The 25,352-nt window shown below is 35.0% G+C and overlaps 2 protein-coding genes across 19 annotated transcripts in view; one reads left to right on the forward strand and one right to left on the reverse strand.

Moving 5' to 3' along the window:
• Positions 1 to 1,469: 1,469 nt before the first annotated feature.
• On the reverse strand, positions 1,470 to 12,288 carry LOC106173430 (cyclin-dependent kinase 5). The gene is made up of 11 exons (XM_013554574.2): positions 12,180 to 12,288; positions 11,520 to 11,608; positions 11,250 to 11,317; positions 10,169 to 10,286; positions 9,556 to 9,651; positions 9,175 to 9,249; positions 8,741 to 8,837; positions 8,436 to 8,505; positions 8,027 to 8,087; positions 7,723 to 7,803; positions 1,470 to 3,240 (listed from the first exon to the last, which is right to left on the reverse strand). Exons 1-11 carry the CDS (start codon positions 12,214 to 12,216, stop codon positions 3,142 to 3,144), a joined length of 891 nt encoding a protein of 296 aa, XP_013410028.1. The 5' UTR covers positions 12,217 to 12,288; the 3' UTR covers positions 1,470 to 3,141.
• A 124-nt stretch (positions 12,289 to 12,412) lies between these two features.
• LOC106173882 (SWI/SNF-related matrix-associated actin-dependent regulator of chromatin subfamily D member 1) overlaps positions 12,413 to 25,352 on the forward strand; it is a 54,065-nt gene continuing 41,125 nt past the window's right edge. For 2 of the 18 annotated variants that reach the window (XM_087013965.1, XM_087013972.1), the window contains exons 1-10: positions 12,413 to 12,595; positions 13,182 to 13,323; positions 14,922 to 14,951; positions 15,914 to 15,931; positions 17,563 to 17,589; positions 19,906 to 19,926; positions 21,054 to 21,074; positions 21,697 to 21,720; positions 24,115 to 24,211; positions 24,498 to 24,663. In XM_087013965.1, coding sequence (XP_086870091.1) covers positions 12,494 to 12,595; positions 13,182 to 13,323; positions 14,922 to 14,951; positions 15,914 to 15,931; positions 17,563 to 17,589; positions 19,906 to 19,926; positions 21,054 to 21,074; positions 21,697 to 21,720; positions 24,115 to 24,211; positions 24,498 to 24,663 — 648 coding nt within the window. In that variant the 5' untranslated portion in view covers positions 12,413 to 12,493. The remainder of the gene's footprint in view (positions 12,596 to 13,181; positions 13,324 to 14,921; positions 14,952 to 15,913; positions 15,932 to 17,562; positions 17,590 to 19,905; positions 19,927 to 21,053; positions 21,075 to 21,696; positions 21,721 to 24,114; positions 24,212 to 24,497; positions 24,664 to 25,352) is intronic. The other 16 variants (XM_087013966.1, XM_087013968.1, XM_087013967.1 and 13 more) reach the window with 16 other exon arrangements.

Genomic DNA, 25,352 nt, shown 5'->3' on the forward strand with positions numbered 1-25,352 from the left:
AGTCAAAAGTAGTTTTGAAGTGAGAGATAATGATCAGGCTCAGCTCATTCCACAAATATATTATAAGCAATTGAAATATAGCAATTAGTTATTTAAGAAATGGAGTTCTCTTCAACTGGTCTGTTATATACTTTATGCACAAATGTACAATAGATTTATTCAGTGAAATACCCTAAAGTTTACTATGATTGTCTAATAGTATTGTGTAATGAAGATAAAAATATAATTTGTTTCTCAACAGACTGTCCATGTTGTCTTTTCCGAACCCCTAGGAAAATTTAAGGTTTGCAGCAAATTTGGTGCCGCACACTCAACAATAATTTAGCTAGAACCTGTTTGCAGTTGGCCAATGGTCACAAGAAGAATATAAGTTGCTGCAATTTTGCAGGAAGTTGGCAAGGAAGATTTCCAACCTAGTTTGCATGGTAAAATTGCTTCTTGCAAATTTGCTGCAAACTTTATATTTTGCTAAGGGAAGCTCTGAAGCTTATAGTGTTCAAACAGTCAAGTGATAAACAGTAAAAGTTCAGAATGTCATGTCATGTCAAATATCATTATGAAAAGATGTTGTCTTAATGGTAATGTTTACTTTGAGTCAGATTTCTAAACATACACTTGTATGTGAGGTGTTCATCTCGTGTCAATAGTCATAACTATCAGAGGGCATTCCCAGAGATTTAGATCGATCTTACTAGATCGACCTAACTCCCTGGGGGTTCACGCTAAATTGCAGTCAGCTGACCACGCATGGAAGTTAATTACCTCCTTACAGCTTGTAGTAGGCGGGACGGACATTTAAGCCGGATTATCTGACAGTAATCTAGTGAGACTCCCCACGGGGATAGATGGATCTAAAATCTATGGGAATGCACCCTAAGTTATGCCTGATTCACTGTTCACATAATTATGACTTCAAATAGTTGACTTTATACTTAATACGTCTAATAGACTAGCATGAGTGACAGATTGTTTAAGTGTTTGTGTCAAAAAGAAAATGTTCCTGAATCTAGGATATGTTCTTGTTATGAGGTGTCATCTTTTCGTATTCCGCAAACTATGTCACAGTGACGAAATTTGGAAATAAATAGTACATTGCACAAGGAAGCTCTTCTGCAGTATATTTTAGTGCTGCGTGAAAATATTACATGTTGATAGAACAGTTGCTTACATTACACTTGAAGTAAGGTTTCGTGCTTACAGCTGGTGCCTTTAAGTTCTAAATATTTAGAACATGTACGCAATACAACTAAAGAACAGCAATGTGTCATATTTAAGGTCTCACTGCCGAGATCAGAACAGTGATGCCTGGGTAAAGAGAGACAGAAATTATTTTACAAAACCAGTTAATTGAATTAGGGCGAAAGTTGAATTCTTGCTGACAGAATTGCACCAGCCACGAGCATGCATCAGTCACACTCATGACTACGACACGTCAAAAATCATTATGAAAATTGTTTATAAACACAAGATTCATGTTTACAACATTTTATTTAAAACATCGCCTCCAACCCACCTCAGGCTAGCATTACAGAGTCCCATCCCTACAAAGAGGAGCTTCAATTTCTCTTGAACAACATGTACTTTACAAAGTGCAACAAGTTCAGCTATTACTTAAATACTTAAAACACAGATATTTTACTTTTTAAGATTTGTTATTTTTAGACAATACAACAGTTTTGATTTCTATAAAGGAGAAGTGGGTTTTTTTTTTTCCATACTCCTAGAATTAAGAGTAATAACTATATACTGTTAGTCTGTACAGTCTAATGAAAAAACCCTTCTCAGATGAGAACAAAGTGACATTTTACAATTATACACACATTCTCCTCTCCTCTCTCAGTCTACTGCATTGTACAACTAATTAATATTCAGCACTAATTTACATGACATTAATTTGAAATAAGAAAGGGAAAAAGCAAAGCAGAAATTTCTTGGATAAAAAATAAAGAAATACAATAACAAAAACAGTCACATTCCTTGCAGTCACACTGCAAAGGGCTATGATAGAAAATACCAACAATGTTACCATTTCTACTTTACAATATAATAATAGTAAAAGTACATCAAATGCCCCCCCCCCCCCAAAAAAAAAAAAAAAAAAAAAAAAAAAAAATTCATTTTTAGTTTTGGGACTTATCTCTTAGAAAAATCTTGCTTGTTTCATATCATGACGTAGGCTGCGTTCAAGTGAAAAATCTATTTTCTAAAAATCTATTTGCGGTATTTTGTGATCACGGGCAGCGCGAGCCACTTACTTCCAAAGCTGTAATTAATTCTCGGCTGTGCTCAGAGGAGATTCTGACACCTTGACGCATGGGCAGTAGTATCTCTTAGCTGTGGAGTTCATCAGTTTAGTTGTGACGACTCAAGCATACAGACGCGTAATATGGCTAATGGTAGTGCTTGTTGTTGCACAAAATCAACAAACACATTTTTCAAAGCAAATGCGACCGCCATTTACTTTCTAACTTCCTGCTACGCATGCGTCAAGGCATGAGAATCTCCTCCTGTTATCTGTACATTTGTCCTCATTTTAAGGCTTGTGCTGATGTAAAACATGAATTGCAATTCTTCCAGCACTCCTGTAGTATACAGAATACATATAACTGCAATTAGCTGAGCTAAGCATACAAAATACATGAAACATAACACTGATAGGATTACAAAATGTACCTTTAAGACAATATCAAACAAATATAACCTTACAAGGAAAAAAAAATACTCCTGGACTCTTCTGTTGTAATGTTGTGCTCAGAATAACTCAACTTGTTCTACAAATTAAAAAAGTTCCTGGCCATAGAAACCTTGCACTTTTTCCTCACAACTGTCAGTTTGAGTCTGACAATGGTCAACTGTCACGCCATTTTACCAATGAACAATAGTTTTCTGTACCACACCAGTTTAACTGGCCCTGATATGTAATTACGGCATTATGCAGTGGGATTTTTTCACTCCTTTTCATATGTACGTATCGAAATAAACGCAGTAAAGTGGCCATGCACAGCGCAGGGAGTCTGTTAAGATGAGACTCTTACATTTCAAAGGATCAATCTCTCTAAACAGCATGATACAGAAAACTATACCATTCAGAGTGAAAATGGCTTTTGATAGATCTCTATAGATAAATCTCCATTTTGTTCCTCATCCTTGCTTCACGGCTGGGTTGAGATCTGCGAAGTAACTGTGCTGCATTCCGTCCTCCGCGGATATCCTACCAGAAGGGTTACAGACTAGTAACCGCTGAAAATAGAATGTTAAAGTTTAGGATTATAATATCTAAGTAACCCCCCACACCTACTATTACCACCATTATGAAGAGATTTAGATGTGGAAATATGTAAAGTTAATGATAATAAATAAATCTTGACTATATGTTCATACTTTTTTATAACTTAGAACTCAGGAAAAAATGTGAACTTTAAAGATTAAACATTACTGTCAGCAAAACACACAGCTGATTTTAAAGAAAGCTCAAACATCTGTATCAAAAAAGATTATTACTGTAGATACAATTATTTTTATATCATCATATTGTAGTTTAAATCAACAATATCACACACACATAGAATAAACAAGCACACATGTACATTTTAAAAAATAACATCAAATTTCTCATACTTAAGTGAACATTATTTGAAACATTTTTGGAAATTAATTGATGGGAAATTTCTGTTGCTATCCTTCCATCCACCATGTCCAAGAAAATTGAGTTCTTTGCTTTTGTGTTCCAATTTGCTGATTTTTATATATTTCATCCAATATCACAAAATATGAAGCCAAAAGACTGGTTTCCATTCTTTGGTCTTAAGGAAAAATCAGCAATATGTGGACTTCGGGAAATTGGTTTTCTTCCATTATTTCCTGTCTTTCTTCACTTTTGAAATAAGAAGTTGGAATTGGAGAAGAAACCATTTCATCTTTCATAATTTTTTTCTCATGAAAACATTGTTCAGACAAACTTATTTCCAACCAACTAATAGCAGTTAGTTTTTAGCTGGTGCCAAGTTCCTTAGTGCCAGATGACACTGATAAATGTGTTTCATCTCCTCAATCTTCATCCTATAAAATTAACATGATAACTATCTACATCTTCCTTATAATTGTCTGCATTGTCATAATCTTCATATTCATCCAAATGAGATTAAGCTTTACTCTTTCTGGGTCTGTTTCCTCTTCTTTAAAATCATCATCTGGACTGTAACCACAAATTTGATCTTCATTATAAATAATAAATAGATTATCCATATCAATGGATTCATGTTGCCACTATTAGAGTGAACTTTTATAGGCAAGTCTTTTTACAACTCTTTAGAATCATTCTCATTATCTGTTTTTTCTCCATTATTTCTAACATCCTCCTTTGCTTTCTCCTCCTCTTCCTTTGCTTCCTTCTCCTCCTCATCTTCTGCTTCCTCCTCCTCTTCCTTTGCTTCCTCCTCCTCCTCCTCCTTTGCTTCCTCCTCCTCTTCCTTTGCTTCATCCTCCTCCTCCTCCTTTGCTTCCTCCTCCTCTTCCATTGCTTCATCCTCCTCCTCCTCCTCCTCTGCTTCCTCCTCTTCCTTTGACTCCTCCTCCTCATCTTCTGCTTCCTCCTCCTCTTTCTCTGCCTCCTCCTCCTCCTCATGTTCATCCTCCTCCTCATCCTCAGATTCATCCAGCCACACCCCAACATGGTTCTGCATAGCCTCAAACACGTCACATTGTCGTCTGGCATAGCGGTAAAACATTTCCCTCGCGGCGGACACAATACGGATGCGATGACGAAGTACTGTCATTGATGTCCTACGCTGGTTCTTGTTTGCGCGTTTCCACCGCACTAACAGCTGGCGCACCTGTTCATCTAGCAAAGCCGCCATTCTGATGACCTTGGCTAGTTTTATGTCCAGTGCTATGCAGTCGTCTTTGTCTAGGTAGCTTAAGTCAACAACTTCAGCACTCAGCAACTGTTGTTGGGGCAGTGGACCTCTATTCCCCCAATGAGACATCTTGGTGTGTTGTCACTATTGTTGATGGCTGGTCTGTTTTAGTTCTGAACAGAAATTGCAGGAAATATATTCAGAACTAACTTGAGTTTCCAACGGTTTGTTTCTCTTCACAATCTCAATCTAGCACAGTTCCTAGAGCTGTAGTATGGTATAGTCTGCTTTTGCCAAACTCTTGAATGCTGAGTACACAAACCCACACTTCATATAACCATTGAGAATTGACCAAACAATGTGAGGGAAACACTGGGCAATTCAGTTCCACATCTAATCAAAATTCATCAAAATCAGAAACATATACAAAGCACAATGGGTCTTCATCTGTCCTAAACACCAAACATCCTGTTATGAAGACATCTGAGATAACTTCCTCCAGACTCCAGCACTGACCAGTAGAGAACTGACCACTGAAAGAACTGACCACTGGGCGGGTGTCACACTGACCCCACTTCCTGTCTTAATCCATAATGGACACAAGTTAATATTTTCCTTCCCGAAGTCCTCCTCTGTTACAGGTGCAGTGACAGTGTCATATAATGGACACAAATTAAATATTTTCTTTCCCCAAATCCTTCTCTGTGACAGTGTAGCACAGTGGCCACGCGTTAATGCTTTCTTTCCCTAACTCCTCCCCTGTTGCTAGTATTGTGATGGTGTAATACAATGGATGCAGTACATCTATTATCCAACACAACTGTCACCTACTGATAGGAGATATATAGGATTACGCCAGGACATGAATAATGAAGTGGATTGTTGAATTAATAATTGCACAGACATTTTTTTTTTGGTATTTAACTACTGTACTTTCATATCATCTGTGAAATTATTAATTCAACAATCCATGTATATCTACCAGACTAATGCACTTTTTTAAGAACATGAACAATGACGTCAGCCTCTTAATGATGCCACAAAGAATATGGAGTCTCCATTCTACTAAATGAGAGATCTATATGCAGAAGAATTAGTGGGTATGCATAATGGGAGTCCACCCCTCTCTGCTCTCATCTAATCTGATTATCAATCTGAGACCCTTAATTCACTGAATATATATCAATGTAGATGCCAGTGCAGTGGTTGACTTCAGTTTACTTGATGTTACAGCAGCAGTTATTGTGGCATTATTCTCAGTACTTCTTTCACATTGCTGATATAAGTTTAAGGGCTCATTTCCAATGACATTACATCCTTTCCAAAATAAAATATAATCACCAGCTCTTATGTATTCTACTAAATGCAAGGGAGTAAGTGTGGTAACAGGGGCGGATCCAGAGATATTTTTTGACAGACTTCGAAATTAACTTGTTGACCATTTTTGACCGTCTTCCAACAAAAATAAAATAATTAGATACTCGTCAATGTTAACTTGAAAATCTGACCATCTTCCGGAAGACCCAGAAGGCGGCCTAAATCCGCCCCTGTGATAATTTGTTGATCTGGTTGTATTCAGTGAGAGGACCTGCAGAGTTAGAAAGATCTAAGTAGGATTATAGTCCCATTTGGAATGAGCCCTTAATCTACATTCTGCCTGAACCCAGCATGTATCATATATCACACTGTGTGCATATGTAATAGAGTATCTTATACCATAGTCTTGGAACCCCTGTTCATTATATCTTAGGGTATTAAAGGATTTAGAAACTTACTATTAACATCTGCATTACCCTTGTTAATCACATTGTGTGCACATGTAATAGAATATCATATAGCATAATCTTAGAGCCCCTGTTCATTGTATCTTGGGGGTTTTAAAGGATTTAGAAACATATTTTTATCCTTTACAATACCCCTCTGTTTATCACACTGAGTGACAGTCTAATGTTATATTATTTCATATACCATAATCTTACACCCCATTTCCATAGATTAGATCGACCTACTTTAGATCGACCTAACTCCCTGGGGGTTCACGCTAAATAGCTGTCAGTCGGGCGGACACGAAAGTTAATTGCCCCCTTATAGCTTGTATTAGGCTGGACAGACATTTAAGTTGGATTATCTGAAAGTAATCTAGTGAGACTACCCGCGGGGATAGATCGATCTAAAATCTATGGGAATAGAGCCTTAGAGCCCCTGTTCATTGTATCTTGGGGTGTTTCAGAATTTAGGACCATGTCATTATCCTGTACAATACCTCTGTTAAATCCCTGCACATGCTAATAATGTGAAGAACTGACGTAATCAGCCTCACCTGGGGTGCATGTTATAATAGAGCTGCAGACCAGGTGGGGGACATGTAATTACACCTAGCAGAGGTCTCCTGTTGTTAATGAGATAGAGATGGAGATTGCTAATGAGATAGAACTAATTTATATGTGAATACATGGTGTGTATGTATGGGTGGGGAGGTGGGGTTGATGATGTTGCTGTTGTGTGTGTGGGAGGGGGGGTTAGGGGGGGCCTTAGTGGTGTGTGCATGTGTGATTGGGTGTCTGTGTGTGTTTTGGGAGGGTGGGGGAGGGGTGGAGGAGGGCTGTGCTTAGTGTGGGGTATGAGACCTGTTCACATCGAGGGTTATATCATATAGGGTATATGAAGTAATAACTAGTCTGGCAGTGATAAGTATTGGTGGTGAGCTACAGTGCAGCTCATACAGCATATATTGTTTTTCTCTCTCTTCTCTCTCTCTCTCTCTCTGTGTTTATAAATAACTGGCTGGTCTGTCAGACCCAAGATCTCAAGGTAATCTACCCTATATTACACTGTGTGTGTGTGTGTACATATATAAAACATTCACCTGTAGTAGATCTCTTCCCTTGGTACTCAGTTTAGGTACCACATGTTGCCAGTTGGTAGTCACGTGGAATGGGGGGTATGGCTGGCAACAATACAAATATTATATATATAATATGTACTCAGTTAATTAATAAAAGGATATAAGTAGACATATTAAAATACATTTTCTTCATATTCATACATTCATTTCATTCTAGGCAATTCACTAGCTTACAGGAAGAGGAAGTATACATTGGATATAAGAAAATATTCAACATGATATCAACTTACTTTACATATTACCATCATAATACTACATGTCCTACCTTGTAGTCAGGTAAAGATGTCATCCCTGACCAGGTGTCTTCACCAGGTGTGCCTAGTAACCTGTAAACAATAGTATATTACACATCAGAGATTCCCTCTTTATATACAAAGCTATGAGACAGCTCCACCACACCTGGGTATTTTGTTTTTGACATCCACTGCTACACAGTATTATCAACACTACAGGACGTGTGCTTAAAAAGTCTAGCAGCTCTGAAAACTGTCCTTGGAAATATTTATTTTGAATTCTTAATTGTATTAATTTTTTCACTGTTCTCTAACTGTTGTGTTGAGGAAGAGAGTCCATCTTCTGGTGATGAAAATAATTACATTTTTGTTAAAAGAATATTCTGATAAGCTGGTAAAATATCTGACAAGACAATGAAAATATCAGTAACTCCTCGTCACCTGAATATCCTCTTCAGTTGGTCATCCACGTCACTTCCTGGAAACAACGGACGGCCAGCATTGGCAAGTTCTGTAAAATACCAGTATATCATTTCATAAACCAGTAAAGCTCCTTTTCCTTTTTACCACCAAAAATTGTAAAAGCAAGTGAGTTACCTATTTTTTGTTGGTAAAAAAATCATTTCTTAAGAGACCAAAGTCTACATATCAAAATATGACAGCTATATTATGTCTATACAAACACTGAGTCTGACTGTCCAATTTAAAGTCTCACTAATAAGAAAAGTATTATAGTGAGCTGTTACCTGCAAATATACACCCCGCGGACCACATATCTATAGAGGTTGTATACAGTTTAGCACCAAACAAGACATCAGGGGGGCGATACCATAGAGTGACAACCTGGACAGAGAATAAAACAAAGACAAATATAATAATAATTATAATTACATCAAACATAAAATGAATGAGGGATGCTGTAGTAATTTTAACATTTTTTCCTTTTTCTATTCTTTTTTTTTTACTAAATTCACCAAGGCATACCATGTTTATATGTATCTAACACTCATTTCATTCAACTGATTAGAGCACTTTTTAAGCATAAATAAGAAAAAAAAATAACTTACTTACAATTAGGATCTCTAAAAGGGTAAACTTTATCAGATTGATATTTTCTCAACTTTTTTTAGCTTAGAATAATAAGGGAAAATTGCCGAAATATTTTTTTCTTATACCCCACCTCTGCGGAGTAACACCGTACTGGGATACCAAATGCTCTGGCCAGACCAAAATCTGCCAACTTTAACTCTCCATTCTGAAAATATAACACCACATGACTTTCACTCTCTCTTCCTTTTTTTTTCAATATTATTTCAGAAACTGAGAAAAGAAAAGACATATTGAGTCAACTGATCTAGATAAAAGACATAACAGACAGCATATGGGAGTGTAGAGTAAGAAAAAACGTAAAAGTTATTTATGAATGTGTTTTTGAAATGTCAAAAAATGTCTTTTTTTAATTATTTTTTTTTTCTCAGATGTGGAAGATATCTTTAAAATGTTAAAGACAAGTCATAAAGAGACAAACATTCCACGGAGATAAATAATTCACATATTTCACCTTATTAATGAGCAGGTTCTGTGGCTTCAAGTCCCTGTGTAGTACATTATGACTGTGACAGAAAGCAAGACCTCTCAACAACTGATACATGAATGACTGAAATAATACAATAGCTAGTTAGACATAATCCAGTAAGGTGAGACCAATATAGATCAATCATAACAAATTAAATCACATGTTTACTGGACATCAGGTCATTTAGATGAATTTTTCATGTTATTTTTTAAGAAGGAGATCCTCTTATTTGTGGTATAGCTGGACTACTGGACTACATAGCACTCCCTGAGTGTGGTAGCTGTGACAACAAAACAGTACTTCCACTGGTGTCTTTGTCAACAAATGTTCAAAATGGACACGCACTTATGATTTCAGCAGAAGACATTGACAACATTCTTTTTTTTTTATTTTTTGTAACCCTAAAAAAATTGTAAAAATAAAAAATTGTTATTTGTATACTTTTAAAAAAACTTTATGAAAATCAATTTTTTGTTCTTTTTACAATATAAAAAAATCAATCAATAAAAAAAATCTTACTTTTTACTTCATAATTTTGATTAATTTTAAGAAAACAATACCATGGCAACCACAGTAACCAAGGCTACTACACAGTTACCTTGACAACATCAGGGTCAATATCTCCATTGCAACTATCAAAGTATTTCTTCAGATCTTGGTCACAATACTCAAAGACTAGAGTCAGCTTCTTCTCACTGTGAAGAACATCATGAAGTCTGGAGGAAAAGAAATGTTAAAGGTACATACGAACCGAGCATCGGTGGAGCGTGGATTCCCAGTAACACATGTAAACCACTTCTACTAGTTTTTTATACGACTCAAATAAATTCGACATGCCAAGGGATAAACTAAATAGATCACTCGAACAGCCATAAAAGAGCTTTAGACTGCTCCTTTCTTTAAATTTTTGGTTGTCAATTTAACCTACTTTCGTGACCTACTTTTCTGCCCCATTGACATACAGCATAGAATACTAGCAGAAAAATCTGTTCAAACATCACTTTCGGGTAAAATTAAACAATGCCTTTTGGTAATTCTCTTAGTTATACTACTTGAAACTATATGCTGGAATTTGGTTGGTTTTTATGACAAAAAATTGACTTTGTATGTATCATTTAATGTTCAACACAAATTCAAACATGATTTTTTCCACTGCCTCTAGTAAAAGATGGTAATGTTTCAACTGCTAAAGAGATGCCTTTGCAGCATGAAGTTTTGGATCCATAATATGCATGTAGCTGGGGTAGCGCTAACACTCTCCAATTTAGCCAAATGCTAAAACTGACTGAAATTGGCTAAACAAATTAGAGTTGATTTGACTCATTTTAGTCAAATTTAAACCATTTGGACAAAAAAGCAATGAAAAAGTAGTAATTTGGCTAAACGAAAAAAAAAATTGCTAGCGCCACCCCAGTGTAGGAATCATTCATGTCATCAAATTTCTTCGATGAAGCAGTCATAACATCATTAGTCCCTAAAGATTTACATTTACAGCAGCTTTACACAATATATGAAATTTGATTCTATACAATAATTTCCAACATATTCCCTCTCTCTCTCTCTCTCTCTCTCTCAAGTTGAGATCAAATAAACTATGCATCATTTTGGACTTTTCATTTACATTTTCAAAATAAAGATTTTTGCGGTCTTTTTTTTTTTCTTAATTTTCTCCCAATTACCTCACAATGTTTTTGTGTTTCAGCTCCTTTAGTAAACAAATCTCACGTAATGCTGAACTAGGTACACCCTGGAACAGAAAAGTTACAATATTTAAAATTTTATTTTTGAGGCTTTGTACTAGTCCACGAGATGTTTTATGTTTACACAGAAGAATCTAGGTTTAGTTCTGTTGTGACATAGATCCTTATGTCCTGTAAAATGCCCATCTACCCCCCCCCCCCCCCCTCAAGACCTATCATCAATGTATAGTTTTGTCATATATATATTACCTCATCATCATCATCTAGTCTTACTCTCTTCAGAGCCACTATCTCACAGGTCTCCCTGTTCTTTGCTTTGAACACTGTGCCATATGTACCTGTACAAATAATAATAATAATAATAATAATAATAATAATAATAATAATAATAATAATAAATCTATATAACTTAGCAATCATTATAATTCAAAATATTGCACACCCTGTGATGTCCATATCTGAATGCAAATGTGTATCTGCAAATGGAGTACTTGTAAAGGAATAAGATACACATTAAACTATAATTTTTGTTTAAATTAATTATGCCAATATGAAATGCTGACAATAAAAGAAATTTATTGCATCATCAGGAATTGATACTTCTAATAATAGCTTTTACAATGGCACACCATCTGATCTGCAAATATATGAGAATGTCAAAAACAGAAATGGACAGAGAGACGATGACAATGAACACTCGAACATTTGACATTGCAAGGTGGCCGTTTGTCTTCTGTCTTGAATGACACTGTCAATGACAGTGACAGCAAGTTTTTGACGAACGAAACTGGTGGTTCACTTGAAAACGAAACCACATTTCGGACATCAGGCAATTTAGATAGACTGTCCGTGTTATTATGTAGGGATAAGATACACGTTTGTGCCATATAGATCGAATGGAGACGTTACCTTCGCCTATTTTCTCTAATTTTTCATATTTCTGCATTGCACTGGCTTCACCGGGCAGAAATCTCGAGCACCTTGCCACATCTCGCGAGATGATGGCGGCTTAACGTCTTTTCATTTTGCGACATAATTTTAAATCTGTTTTCCCCACTGTGACATATGTTTTGGCAAAAAACGAATTGGTTGATGTTTCTTTTCTTCCATGTCAATTGCTGATATCTTAAATGACCCAATCTATAAAATAAACCGCATTTGAGAAGTTTACTTCCGTTATATGACGTCACGAGTGAAATTCCCCCGCTACACCGACAACAAAGATGGCGGCCAGACCCGGCTTTCAAAGTCCCATGCAGCCTCCACAGCCAAGGTTTAACCCGCAGGGACCACCGATGAGGCCATTTCATCCTCAGGCTTACCCAGTAAGTAGCCAGGATAAGTATACCAAAGTAGAGAATGGGTTATATGGGTTGAAATATGGATGATAATTGACTAGATAAATCTAGGTCAATATATTTCTTTGTCACAGTGAGGAATGAAGCTCTGTCCCTTCGCTTTGTATTATTAGAGAAATGTAGCGTCAGCTTGCAGTGCGTGTCTGACAGTGGCATGTCTTTCAGCGGTTAGTTATTACTTTTTTGGTTTCATAATAATATATTATTCATGCATTTCCCTTTCTAGAGATATGATAACACATTCATGATTCACTTTTTGAATAAACCTAGAGCCTTTTGAGGGCAATCTAACCTGATGTTGAGGATTTGAAGGTGTTCACTTTGTAATGCATTGGGCATAAACTGATAAATCAAAAATTGATGGCATCTTTTAAGTTACTTCCAAGAGTAGATATATGCTGGTATTTAATCATTACGGTAAATTAAGTAGACCCCGAAGTATATTTTCAAAATCCGGAGAAATAAAATGAATTGCTAAGGAATAAACTCAAAAGTGCAACTGTCTGTAATAATAATAATCTTCACCCCCTCCCCTCTCTCTTTCTCCTTGCAGCAGGGAGGCTCCATGCGTCCAGGATACCCCAGTCCAGGCCCAGGGGGGACCCCCATGGGTCAGATGCCAGGGACCCCAGGGAGAATGCACATGATGCCCTCGTCACATCATACCCCCAGTGGAGTACCACACCCCTATACAGGTAATATAACACCTGGGGTAGGGAGGGGTTGAGAATTAATGCTTCTTAATACAGTGAATGATAGTAAATAATGGTATATACTTGATGTAAATGAATAAAAAAATTGTAATATTTTGTGCTAGTACAGTAAGTGGTTTGAAATTTATGCTTCTTGATTTAATAAATAACAGTACTAGTATATGCTTGAGATATATATTGAATAGAATTATGATATTTTGTTTGTGTTTTGAAATTAATACTTCTTGATATAATGAATGAGGGTAATGATGGTATATATTTTTATTGTGTAAAATTGTGATATTTTGGTACTTGATGTAAACATTGAGATTGCTGTTTTACATGGGTTCAAGTCTAAAGCACTACAAACTTGAATCTTCATATTATATAATATTGTGCATACCATGTCATTTTCATTAAATTTTGAGTGAGTTGATGTAGTTCATTATAAAGAATTAAAAACACTTCTATTAGAATAATATATATCAAATATTAATTTAGAGTATATCAATATGAATAGATATATAATATTACAGCATGCAAATATTAATATCATATAGTCTGCATGTGGTACATGTGTCTCTTGTCTCTTGTTAATCCTAGTGAGTCATCATATCCACATAGCTAGCTGTTTGCATTATATTATTATTTATATCCTTTATTATGTGTGGGTATCTTTCTCTTTGTTTGTTTGTTTGTTTGTTTACAGAACTTTCTTCTATTTGAAATAAATATTTAGGGATCCTAGGTTATGTGAATGTGTATATATCTGCTATATTTGTTATATGTGTGAGTATTGTTAGGCTGTGTACCTAGTTCCAGAAGACAACTGCAACTTGGACATCTAGGTGCATTTGATCCTTTTTAGGTTCATTAATGAACCTATTTGTATCAAGTGTTAAGGGAAAATATGTTTGCTCTAGATTTTTTTTTTTCTAAAATCAAAGTTCATTTTCACAGAGACAAAAATTCTGGCCCTGATTTAGCATTATGCCTAACTTCACATAAAGATGAATTAGAAGGTGAAAAAAAAGGAAAAAAGTCACCAGGTAGTTTGCATGTTATACGGGTTGTGATTGTGTTTCACCACCACATATGGCACCCTCTGTTGATTGATTTTTATGGTGCATGTCATGATCACATTAAAATTTGAAATCATAGTCTCGCCACATTATACATATGTTCTGTTTAAAAAGTATTTTTTGGAAACTTGACTTCATATTTGGTATGTGTACATACATGGAAACAATTCTTGGCATCTGTTTTTAATAAGTTAAAGATTAATTAACCCAAACAGAAACACCGTGGTTTTGGATAGTTTCCCCTTATATCGGACATGTCCCTCAACTTTGCATGATAACACTAGTTTTATATGTAGCACGAGAAAATAATAATATTGTAATGTCACCAGTCTTGACTAACACTGTCTATGTATGCTGGGGAGAACACTTCATCTCTTCTTTCTGTAACAAAATTTCTCAAAGTTAATGCATTCATGTCCTGTCTGTTGTTGTAACAACTAATACACATTTTTCTAGTATAACTTTGTTGTGATAAAGATTTTAATAAAGGCCTTTTTTCTTCTGCGCCGTCATTCCCAGGAAGTGGAAGCCCCAGTACTAAGGGCTCAAGTGAGTATTTTTACGTTGCTGTGTGTCTGGGTTTTCATGTATTATAATCAAAAAAGGTTCCCCAATGAAAAAGTCCTATAAGATCCTATAGGACCTTTTCGTAAGGGTTTATTCGACCACTAAAGATACATAATATAAAATACATGTTTAAAAGTAATTACTATACACATGATTAGACTGAGAAGTGAAATAAATAAGACTGGCCTTAATTAAAAAGTTATTAGCCCATGACTAAAAATATAATTTGTATTTATTAAAAGAAAGAAGTGGTAATTGGCTGATTTACACATTTTGTAAGGTTAAAGCACAGACCTGTCTCTGTGGCTTGTAACTACTTAAATATATGTTTATCTCTGACTATGTTGATCCTTCGAACACATTAATGGCTATTGTTGAGTATCACCTTCCTCTGATATTTATTTATGTATTTCAATACTTGCATCCTGGTCTCAAGCTTATCATGGGTGGATGGGAGGGGGAGACAGTACAATTTAGAAGTCTCTTGTCTGGGAGAACAATTTTGCACTTTGTGATAATGATTTTGATTTCAAAGAGTACATGATCTTCTCCACCTCACACTGAAATTGTTTTAGCTGAGTGATGTATTTGAAAATTGGTGAATGGGTCATGTGCTTTTCTATACATCTTAAATGGTAAATGTTTGGTTTTCAAGGTACCTTAAGCAGATATATCTATATATATAGTATTGATACATACTGATATAGACAATTTTATTAGTGTGAATGTGCTAGTTATGATTTTGATATGAACTATAATGACAGCTTTTATATTAAGGTCACAGCAGTTACGTTATATGTTTGAAAGTTCATTTCTGCATCTTTCTTGGCTTTGCCTTTGCCTAAACATCAGTCAAATAATGAAAAAAGAATGAAGTTTAGAAATTAAGTCAAGAACATTGTATCATTCATTCATCCATTCTTCTGTCTATCTGCCTCCTGTAGCCTCCAAGTCCAAGGACAGTAAGTATCATTAGCACCTGACTGTGCAGACCTGCATGACATATAGTTCATCAGTAGCTTACTTCATATACATGTATCCCTTTAAATTTATCCTGTTTATCAGAGAAATATTCCCAGTCGTCATTCTTTTCCAGTTTTAGCAGGATACTGTTATGTTGTAGGGCTCATTTCCAATAACTCTGTCAGTCTACGTAGTTCAATCCAACTTTGTGGGAACTCTCGCTGAATGTTTTCGGCTCAACTGAAAGACATGCTTACTATCTACGTAGACCGATAGTTTTATTTGGATTGAACCCACAGGTTGATGTAACAGTATCTAGTCTTATAATACTGGTATCATAATAGGAGTGAAACAATGGGGATATTTCTTTTTATTTCCAATATCAACAGAAGTATCGTAGCCTTTTGTCTTGTCATTTACCTTACCTTATGTACGTCTGACATGAACTTAACTACTTCGTAGATCTGTACACTTTTCTGATTATATCATAAAATTTACTAATAACAATAGATATGATGATATGTTTATAACGCGGTCAGTATAGTTAACATGTTTACTATGAACACTGGAAAGTCCAGGGGCAACATGCTCCCCTCTCTACCCTCTCCCTCTTCCCCCCCCCCCACACACACACCCATGCTCTGTTTTGACTGCTCATCAAATTGTTTTCCAATCAGCAACTGCTAAAGCTGAGTTTTAAGTAACCCCCCCCCTTCCCCCTGACTGTCGTACATCTTCCAGGAGAATGTTATTTATTTATTTATTTATTTATTTATTTATTTATTTATTTATTTATTGTATACATTTCAATTTTCCATATTTTGATTATTGATATAACCATCTATTTGACCTGAAGAGACTCGTAACTGAAGTGAACCCCGTCCCCTTTTAACACCCCTCCTTACCCCCCCCCCCCTTAAAGGATCTGGATCTACCAGTAATTTGCATCCAACCACAAACACACACCTTTCACTGAGCATGCTTTAAAATAATATCAGTCATTCATTCTGTTTATATTTGCAATTTTGACATAATTGAAATTTACCTAGCTTGTTTGTAGAAATAGTTTGAAAAGAGATTCATACCAAGGTTGGAGTAAACTATTGTATTTTGCTGTTCAAGATTTCGTGCCTCAGAGAATAAATGGAATGGTCACTTCATATTGTAATGTGAATTTCAATGACTGTATGTAACATTGGAATCAATATAGAATGTGAAAACTATTTGGAATGCACAGTGCTTTACACATATATACGTATGTAATTCTTACTATATACTTACTGTCCAAGATTGCAATTAGAACAAGTTGATCCATGGACTTACATATTATGTGGACTAGATTTGGCCAAAACATGTGCCGACTAATTCTATGATGGCCTCCCCATCTCCGTATGTGCTGTCACTGCAGGGACCTTCCAATTAAACCTCAGAGCTGAGATTTCAACCATTTTATGGTGCACGTGGAGGCAGGGAGACCGTCAGAGGATTATGCAGTGATGCTTCTAAGTTGGGTCGGCCATATTTAGTGGTCAGATCAGTTAGTCCACGGATCATATGTTCTGAATTGTGTTCAAAGACTCTGTTTTCTTCCCTTTCTTGTACTTCTACTTTCTCTCCAATCTTTCTCTAGCTGGTCCCAAGTCTAAACAGGAGTCTTGTAAGTCAACTTCTACTGCAAGTTCGTAGATATTTTCCAAACCATATGCATGTGATTAGTCAGTGTGCTTTCACTGTTTCTAATACATTGCTACATTTTAGTGCATTTATCTACATAAGTCTTGTTGTCTCAGTTGTTGATGTTACTGACAAAAGAACAGGTATTTTGAATATTGCATCTTAGGTAATATTGTGTCTAAGTTCAAAGTTGTGACTGCTGCATTCAAACAGCATGAATTTTCCCCAAAATATTTTGTAATTGATGAAAATTGGCTTCATGTGACGATGTCAAAAAGTGAACAAGAACAATGCAAAATTGAATTAAAAAACTGTGATTTCTCTTGCTTTGTCCACAGTGTTTTAGTAATATGCATCCGGATTTTTATGGTGCACGTGGAGCACGTATGAGAGAATTTTTTCTCATAAATGAAGTTTTTTATGGGGGGGGGGGGGGGGGGGGGGGATTTGTACATTAACAATGCATGTAAATAGATTAGAAATGTGATATGCTAATTTATGTAGAAAATAGACTAGATTTGAAGTATGACGTGAAAATAGTCTAAGAATGTGATATGCCAATTATAATAAACTAATATAGAAAATAGATTTTATATGTGAAGTGTGACTAGAAATGTGATAGAGAATATATATAAGTACACTGTAAAGCTGATTTGAAAATAGACTAGAAAATCAATGTGATATGCAAGTTTACATAGAATGGCAGCTATAGTCGTTTAACAGCTATGAAAATGTTTGCTTGTAGGTAACAAAAGTGAATTATTTCTTAAGAGATTAATTTAATACATGGCAAGCTTTTTTGTTGGTTGTCATATTTGATCTGCAGATCTGTTTGTTCGCTGTTCTGAATGTCCTCATACAGCAATTACTTGGATCTTTTCAGTGGAGGAAAATTGTGAATTTCACAGATACTGTATTTATTACGGCATTTTTCTTAAAATTACTATTGAGTGGCAACAGCAAATTTTAAAAGCAGACCACCTACTCTATTCTATGCAATAAAAGCAACAAGAATGCCACTCAGAAATAAAAAATTTGTAATGATCATAAAATTATGTATCTGAAAGATTGATAATTTTTCGCCCATTGAAAAGATCGAGCCATTACCATAACCGTAACAGACTAGTCATTGTAAGCTCCTTCAACATACAGCAACAAACATGATTGTTTGGTCTCTTCAAAAAAAGTTAATTGTTTTACTATCAGTATACAAAAAATGGTGAAATAACCGTTTCATGACATTTGTTTGATCTTCCTCAAAGTTCTTAAATTTGTGCTGCATCAGTGATGTTTGTTTGTCTTAAATGCTTGCATTGTTTTGATGTGTGCTAGGGCGAAGTATGTCTGTGATTTAGTATCTGTATAAGAACATTGCCTAGCAGTGAAGCATGACTGAAACTTCGTTTAGTCTACTAAATTTTATTTTGACTGAGGAACTATATTATCTTCATTTTAGCCTTTTAAATCAATAAGTCAAAATACCCATCCAAGTTATTCTTATTGCGGTTTGAGAGCCTCACCTAGAAAAATTTCCTTCAATTTTAAGTTGTCTTTTAATTGCCAAGGCACACCTTCCCAAAACTGTATTTTACTACTGATTTATAGAAAAAAAGAAATAAAATTAGAAAAAAAATTATGTCCGTGTTTTATCAATACACTTGATGCAAGGCATAACTAACAGAAAGAAATATATTTATTTGTCACTGAAATACAGAAAAGACCTAGGCTACGCATGTCAGATTTGTCTTCCTTTCATGACCACCATGTTTTTATTTAACTGTGGTTTACTGTTTTGCTGTTTAGTTTTTGAAAAGCATGTCCCTAAACATCACATTGATATTAATAACTAATAATAGTAATATTTATGTAGATATGATTAGAGAGATAATAGCTTTCCTTGTGCTCCAGCTACTTTCTGTGTTTATTGTCCTAGGATATGTATTTGTCCTAGTCTGTTTTCTTATATTACATAATAATGTTTTCTTGTCTTCATATCTTCTATATTTAATTGTCAGACTGGTGCAATTTAATTTTAATAACTTAATAAATTTAGTATAATTATAACACGTTGCTGAAGCCTTCAACTCAAGGTGTTGAACATTGTCAGTGTTTGACCCAGATATTTTAACAAAACTAAGGTTAACATTATTTTTATTTAACTAATAAAGTCAACTGCTTACTTATTCATTGAAATGTTTAGTTGATTGTCTAAGTTATTAGTGTCTCAAGGTGTTAAGTAGATTGTCTGGGTTAATCTAACATTAAAATAGTTAATTTTATCTCTGTCTTAACTTTGAAGCAGGTGCCAAGTCTAAAGAAAGTGAGTATTGTGTCAATGGAATGATGATGTTTTTACTACTAATATCCAGTCCTTTCATATTAACTGAAGACGCATTTTCATTATAATTGTTACAGCTCAACTTGGTGCTTGCTCTTTCTGCAGACATTATTATGATTAGATCACCATGAGATCTATCCAATCTCTTTTGTCCCACCTGACACATCCCCTCCCATGGTTTATCGCAACATTTTTGCCTGAGATTTTATCGGGTATTGTATTCCTCTAACTGTTCTGTTTAATTAAGAAATTGCCAAGAAAGCCATGTGCGGGACAACAGGGAGATTGGGTTGGTTCCCACTGGTGAAGTGATCGTACACTGTCCGATGGGATAGTGCATACCAAGTTACTGTGTCATCTCAACTGTAAATGCGCTTACGTTTCAGTCTTGTCATAGTAACTAACAATCAGCCATGTTAATTAACATTCAGCAGTAGTTTTCACCAGTGAGAATTTCCCAATGTTAAGAGATGAAAGGGGGAGTCTTTTGTTCACTTTCTTAAAATGTATGCAATGAAACAGTGTTAGACAAACATGATTAGACTATTAGTTTAATATCAACTGTGAACGTCTCTCATAACAGCTTGCAACCCCACCCCCCACCCCCGGCCCACTATTACTCCCACACACAAACACTGGCTAAACAGACTTAGGCTTCGTGCACATGCAATGTCTATTTTCTAAATTCTATTTTCTATTTGCGGTATGTCTTATGATCACGGTCTGTGGCCTGAATATCCCGCGGCGTAATTACTGGCAGCGCGAGCCAGTTACTTATAGTAACTTATACAGTGTAGTAACTGGCTCGCGCTGCCAGTAATTACGCCGCGGGATATTCAGGCCACAGACCGTGATCATAAGATAGCGCAAATAGAAAATAGAAATTAGAAAATAGACACTACATGTGAACGAAGCCTAACTTGCATGTATAACATCATGTTGAAAACAAAATCATCGTGATGAAAATCATGTTTACAATCCATCATATTTTAAACCAATTCCAATAATCTGTAGGCAAAAGTTAATAAGTTTTCTATATTTTGAAAGTTTCTATTTACTTGGGGAAAATGTGAAGTTTATTGACAGCTTGATGTTGTGTATTTTTTTAGCCTCCAGATCCAAAGAGCAAAGTAGGTGGAAGATCTGCATGAAAAAATAGTTTCCTTTTTTTATTTATTAATTATTATTTTTCTTCAATTTTTTTATGGGAGGGGGGGGTCCCTACTAATTCAGAGAAATTTGCTGCTTTGGATGTTGTAATTTAGTTACAATCATGAATATTATTGGCACTGGGTATGCTTCATATTGATAACAACCAATTTGCCATTTTGAAGTTATTATTCAGTACTACATTCTGTGCTTTAAATAATTTGCCACCTTAGTCTGAAAATTTAGCTGATGACTAAAATCAGGAACATTGACTTGTGGCTCATTTACAAAATCTTACTGGGCTAGCTCCTATTTTACTATCGTTTGTCATGTTAGTGCATCATTTGTTCTCTAGTGTTAACTTAGCAATATACTGTAACATAATATGTTTTTAAATTCTTAAATCTTCTCTTTGAAAAGAAATGACCCAATATACAATATGTATGTATGTTAATCAGAAAAAAAAATAAGACATATTTTTCAACATGGGTTTTGCTCATTGAAATACTTGATTGTTGACTGTGCCATTACTGTAAGGGTATTTAAGTACTGTATTTGAATGCATATGTTTAATTTGTATCAAATATTGAAAATATTTCACAGAATCGAAAGAGCCCAAAGACTCCAGTAAGTAATAGGATATGCTCTGATTGTGCATTGTTTTAGTTCTGATGGTTCTATGGATTGAGAACATTTTCAGTTTAAGCAAACATTTTCTGACATGCCCTTTCAGTTGAAGAAGAATGTGCCAAATATTAGCTATGCTTGGTTTCACTGTTTTGTCCCATTGACAGAGCTTTGTGGTGCTTAGAATGACTGGATGATAAGTTGTTCAGATTAGTTCAGATGTAGTTAAGAGTTGTATATCCAGACATGAACATTGGACCCCTCTCCCCCTTCCCTTCTTCTGTTTTTTCTCACAGAGCTATCATGTTCAGTTGATTTTTAAGCAACAGATCGTGTGTCTGGAGTATGTGCATGTCTTTGTGTTTATGTTGGAGTAAGCTTGTTTTCAGTTATTTTTTAAAGGAGAATGCAGTTTTTGCAGTAGATCTTTCTTATGGAATTTACTGAATTTCTAAAAAAAAAGAAAAAAGAAAACAGTGAATTGCTGTGGTCTAAATTTGGTTCACAATAAATGTCCAGATGTTATTCCAAACCCTTCCCTATGTTTGACAGACCAGAGTCAGGTTTTCCTGGTAATTCTTGTATACTCGACCAAAATAATAAGGAAACACAGAATTGTTTTATAAAGTTGTAATGTAGTGGGGAAATCTTCAGTGTACATATAAAAGAATAATAAGTGGTGGATGTGTTATCCATCAATATTTGGTTAAAATATTACTAGTACCTTAGCTCATATGGTTATTTTATAATTATTCAAAATAACCTTGTTTCCTATCTTTTACGGTCAAGTGTATTTTGAGACAGTTGGACACATTTGCTCCTGTTGTGTTTGATAAGAACTATGATCTGTATATGTCCTTCCCATAGATTTCAACAGCATGTGAATTGTATCAAAATTTCATGTTGAAATTTTTTTAGCAGATATGAGTTTTTGCTACCCATTAGCTTAGAATTTCAGTTCTAGTGTGAGCATGAGAATGAACAGACCATGAAGACTGTAATATTTTCACATCGAGCCTTGCATCTTAGCATTCCATCTGTAACATGATTGTCAGCTTAGCTTGGCCAAGAAAACCACCGAAACAGATCAAACCACCCTTCACATCAGGGGGGCTCTATAGATATTTTCTGACAGTCTTCCAAATAATCTTTGTTGATCTCCTCCAATTTTGACCATCTTCTGACAGAAAAAAAATAAGAAACCGGGCAATGTAAACTTGAAATTCTGACTGTCTTCCGGAAGACCTGGAAGACGGCCTCAATCCACCTTTGCACATGGCCAATAAATAACAGCTCTAATTTCTCGAGTTTCAACCATCTGACACCAATTTTCCACCATTTCTTGTCCATATGCCTACTGCAATGAGCCTGCATTAGAGGGCACATTCAAACAGAAAGAAACACATTTGTGAGAACACAAGTTCAAAAGATGGAATGCTGCGATGGAACACTTGATGCGTCAAAGCTTTTAAATGTGATACTCACAGAACTCTTATCTGGTATATTCTATAGTGAAAGGATATAGTTAGTGTAGGTCAGGCATTTGTGTTAGGGACATTACTGAAAAATCACCCGCAGTTTCCGTTACTGGAACAGAAGTCTGTAAATTGTAGGATACTGCACCAGAAAAAGAATCCAACAATTTTGATATCTATAATTACTTAAAGGGATAATAACTCTTCGTATGAGATCTATATTTCACAATAAAAACAATTGTAAACAACTCCTAGAAATATGATATACCACAAATACGGCAGTTATAGCTATTATTCTGATATCTGAGCTTGTCTTCAGATCACGTGACCTCCATTGATGGAAATACTTTGTTATAATCTCTTAAGAGATTATAACACAAAAACAAACTTTTTAGAAAAAAACCAGGGACTAAGTTTGAATGTAAAAATGTATTCATTAACCATTGGTAAGTATGGGAAAATTGTTGTTTACTCCAGGAAAATTCATTTTTTGACCAAAACGAAGAGTTATTATATATCCCTTTAAAAGACAACTTCATTTCCAAAGACAATTTTCGTATAAAATATTCGTATCAAATTCTCTCAGAATTTCTGCATAAAATCTAAAGTTAACTGTTTATTGGAATATCTGCAAGACATTGTTAATTTTTTAATTCATTTTAATATAAATGTTTTATAAGCACTTCCTTGAAATATGGGAATATAGATAAGAGCACCAAACAGATGGATAAGTCATTACTGTTAGTAGTACACCAAGATACGGAATGAGGAGAGTGTTGGATAAGAAACAAAGTTGCATTGTTAATTTAGGACACCAGTTAGAAAATATCTGTGCATGTATTTTACACTATCAGAAATGAAATAATTCCAATTTTTTGTTGTGTTTGATGTGACCTTATGTGTCCGTTTCTGTTCACAGCCATGCACCGTTCAGGCATGACGCCAGCCATGCAGGCGGCCATTGATAGGAGGCGCCAGCTGCAGCAGGACTCGCGGACAATACAGATGAGCAAAAAGTAAGTTCTTAAAGATGGCGTCATTGATTTGATAAGTGATTTAGAAAATTCAATGTAAGATGTTGGATGGCAAGTGAAAAATTTGTTTGAACACAGCCAAGTTAAACTTCTTTATTTCTGGATATTGTGGATGACACCAGTTAAGACTTTTAAACTGTTAAGCTGGCTGATAAAATTATCAAATACAGCAGAGAATGGTAAGTGAGGAATTAAAGTATAACAAATTTAATTAGATACGAAATGTTCATTTATTTATTTATTTATTTATTTATTTATTTTCCTGAAGTAAAAAGAAAAAGAAGATGGCAGACAAGATTCTGTCCCAGCGTGTGCGTGATCTTGTCCCGGAGTCCCAAGCCTACATGGACCTGTTGGCTTTTGAGCGAAAGTTGGACTCCACCATCATGAGAAAGAGGCTGGATATACAAGAGGCGCTGAAAAGACCAATGAAGGTACCAATACACATGTATTACTTATATACAGACATGAGCTTTTTCTGCAGAAACACGGAATTCCGCGTTTTTTTTAGTTGATTTTTATAAGGAGGTGCCCAGACCCCCGGCCATTTAGGTGTTGGGTCCCATGATAAATGTTTACTTTTTATTATTATTGTTATTATTATTTTTTTTTTTTTTCATTTTTTTTTTATGAAACGTAGGCTCATGTCTGTTTATAACTTTTTCTTTAGTATGTTTGAATTTTATTTACAACATGAAGGTCTTGATATAATGCGTATTTCTCTTTATTACAGTATGATTTAATTTCATTTACAACTCGCAGAAACCAATACACTGCATATATTTATCTTTATTACAGTATTTTATTTACAACATGAAGACACCAATACACTGCATATATATCTATTTATTACAGTATTTTATTTACAACATGAAGAAACCAATACACTGCATATATATCTCTTTATTAAAGTATTTTATTTACAACATGAAGAAACCAATACACTGCATATATATCTCTTTATTAAAGTATTTTATTTACAACATGAAGAAACCAATACACTGCATATATATCTCTTTATTAAAGTATTTTATTTACAACATGAAGACACCAATACACTGCATATATATCTCTTTATTAAAGTATTTTATTTACAACATGAAGAAACCAATACACTGCATAT

Source organism: Lingula anatina, chromosome 5, assembly GCF_051362555.1.
Source record: "Lingula anatina isolate TDL-2025a chromosome 5, LinAna3.0, whole genome shotgun sequence".
Lineage (NCBI taxonomy): Eukaryota > Metazoa > Brachiopoda > Lingulata > Lingulida > Lingulidae > Lingula > Lingula anatina.